The sequence below is a fragment of the Lepidochelys kempii genome, chromosome 11 (genome assembly GCF_965140265.1).
Source record: "Lepidochelys kempii isolate rLepKem1 chromosome 11, rLepKem1.hap2, whole genome shotgun sequence".
NCBI lineage: Eukaryota > Metazoa > Chordata > Testudines > Cheloniidae > Lepidochelys > Lepidochelys kempii.
This window is the reverse complement of record NC_133266.1, coordinates 28,882,441-28,884,909: the sequence shown is the minus strand read 5'-3', so window position 1 is coordinate 28,884,909 and position 2,469 is coordinate 28,882,441. Positions and strand designations below refer to the sequence as shown.

Genomic DNA, 2,469 nt, shown 5'->3' with positions numbered 1-2,469 from the left:
GTAAATAAAGCACATATGTAGACACTCCTATTGTGATAATCCAGATTAAGATGCATCTCAACACAAGAGCACAGCAAACCCTCTGATCTGGCTTGTGCCTCCTGATGGATCCAGCTAATTTTTGGCCGCAACCCTCCTAAATCGCTTACATAAATAGAGAGGAATTGTAGATGCTCATCTTACACCCCCGCCCCCCAAGTATTGCCAGCAGTGCATCCTAGGACAAAGGTGCTGCAAAAAGCTAGATCCTGCCAGGGTTTGTTTGTTTGTGTCTCATCAGCCAAATTCCACTGCTTAAATAGAGAAGATATTCACCCACTCATGCTGCACACTATAAATCTAGAGCTTGTGTCCCCATGCAACTGTGCCCCAAAAGGTTGGATCTAGCAATCAGATTTTCCTTGAACCTGACAAATGTTGGTCACACACTCAGAAATTACACCATCAAAATAGAAACAAAGTATCACTGCTCCTAGCTGCAGATGCACTAAATTTAGACAGGTTTCAGAGTAGCAGCCCTGCTAGTCTGTATCCGCAAAGAGAAAAGGGTTACTTGTGGCACCTTAGAGACTGTGGCAATACCAGGTGTGATGCGACCACAAAGGAGCTCGGCCCAGCAGGATACAGGTGCCAGTGTAGCGCTTGTGGAGTTGCTTTGTGCCAGGAAACGCAGGGGGTGCTGGCTTTTTTTTTTTTGGGGGGGGGGGGGGAGATGGTGGCATCTTTCTTCTCTAGCCAACTTCCCAGCTGTGTGGGAGGCAGTGCAGCAGCCAAGTCCTCATTCCCGCTGCACTGCTCCCGCCCTTTACAAAAAACCAGATCTCCAAGTCATCAAATGACAAGGCGAGCGCCCGGAGGCTCTTGTGGCTCCGGCAGCAGCTGCCCGCAGCAGCCGGGCAGGGGCGCTCTCCCCTCGGAGCTGCCGGCGGCAGGAGCAGCGGACGCCTCCCCCGGCCAGCGGCTTCCCAGGCGGAGAAGTTCGCTCAGCCCCAGCCGAGCAGGAGGCGGCGGCGGCGGCGACTCGTGCGAGCTTGGCGGGGGGACGCGCAGACCTCGCCAGGAGCTGCCGCTGCCTGGACCTCGCCCCGCACCCCAGCCAGCCGCTCCCTCGCTCCCGCTCCGCCGAGCCGCCGCTGCATGAGGCGCGCCGGGCTGGTCTTCGGGGCCACCTGTTCCGCTCTGCGCCCGCCCGCGCCCACTCCCCCGGCCGGCCATGAACGCCTCGCTGGGCAATCAGACCGAGGCGGCGGGGCTCTTCTTCGCCAACAGCAGTGACGCCCTGGAGCGGGCCCTGGGCTGCTGCACCCAGGCCTCCGTGGTGACCGACAACGGCTTCGTGGTGACCGGGCAGGACGAGAGGAGCCTCTACATCATGCGGGTGGTGCAGATCGCGGTCATGTGCGTCCTCTCGCTCACCGTGGTCTTCGGCATCTTCTTCCTGGGCTGCAACCTGCTCATCAAGTCCGAGGGGATGATCAACTTCTTGGTGAAGGACCGGAGACCGTCCAAAGAGGTGGAGGCGGTGGTGGTCGGGCCCTACTGACAGCAAGTGCCTCCCGCCGAGGATCCGGCCAGGAAACAGGTGGCACTTTGCGCAGGCCCTCGCTGCTGCTGCTCCAGCGGCCAAGGTTGCCTTTTGCCCGAGGGGGCCAGCCCCACCCCGGGAAGGGGAGCGGAGGCGCCCCGGGACCCGCTGCTGGCTTGGGGGCTCTGTCACTGCTTGCTGCCCGGGGACGCTCCGATGCAAGTCTCGGGACTCCCGCGGCTCCTGAGCTGGGTGGCTGGGCGGGACGGACACAGCCCCAGCAAGGAGCCAGGACGCGTCTTTCTCTTCTGTGTGTGACCCGGCCAGAACTGAGCCTCCTGCAGCGCCTTGTATATAGTGATTATAATGCACTTTGCTGCCTGGTTTAAAAACGGGGAAGGGGAGGGGAGCGGGGGGGGGGGGGGTTGGTAAGGAAATGCTGATTGTCAAATGTTAATTCCTGTTTTAGAGATTTTCCTTCCACCGTTTTTTATTCGTTTGATAACAACCAGGACGCGGGTTGGCAGTTCGGTGCCTCCAGAGAAACAACACTAACCACCCCCATGTGAATGTTTCGAAGTTGTCTTTCTACTGTCGCTCTTTTCGTAGCCAGGGTCCAAGTCGCTCTTGAGCCCGCAGGAGCCGGCGAGCCTGAAGGCTGAGCCCTCGCTTCTTGTCTATGAATTGCACGGTTTACACAGCGAAAGGCGCTCGGGCGGGAACTGTCTTGCTGTGGTGTTTTTTTGTGGGTTTTTTTTTTCTGATTTCATTTGCTTTAATAAATACATCTTAAACTTTTAGACTCTGGGGTCTCAGTAGTCCGTTTCCGCTTCCACAAACAACTACAAAGTTAGCTGAAGGGGTCTGCAGGAAGGATACAGCATCTGGTCTGTGCACTTTGCTAGCTCTCTGCTACTCAGCAGAAAAAAGGGTCATAGAGGATC

The 2,469-nt window shown here is 57.3% G+C and overlaps 1 protein-coding gene across 1 annotated transcript; it reads left to right on the top strand.

The window, feature by feature from the left end:
* Positions 1-843: 843 nt before the first annotated feature.
* RPRM (reprimo, TP53 dependent G2 arrest mediator homolog) lies at positions 844-1,916 on the top strand. The gene has a single exon (XM_073304733.1). It carries the CDS (start codon positions 1,214-1,216, stop codon positions 1,541-1,543), a length of 330 nt encoding a protein of 109 aa, XP_073160834.1. The 5' UTR covers positions 844-1,213; the 3' UTR covers positions 1,544-1,916.
* The last annotated feature ends 553 nt before the right edge of the window (positions 1,917-2,469 follow it).

Coding starts and splice junctions, on each gene's coding strand:
- RPRM (XM_073304733.1), top strand. CDS start 1,214: ATGAACGCCTCGCTGGGCAATCAGACCGAGGCGGCGGGGCTCTTCTTC.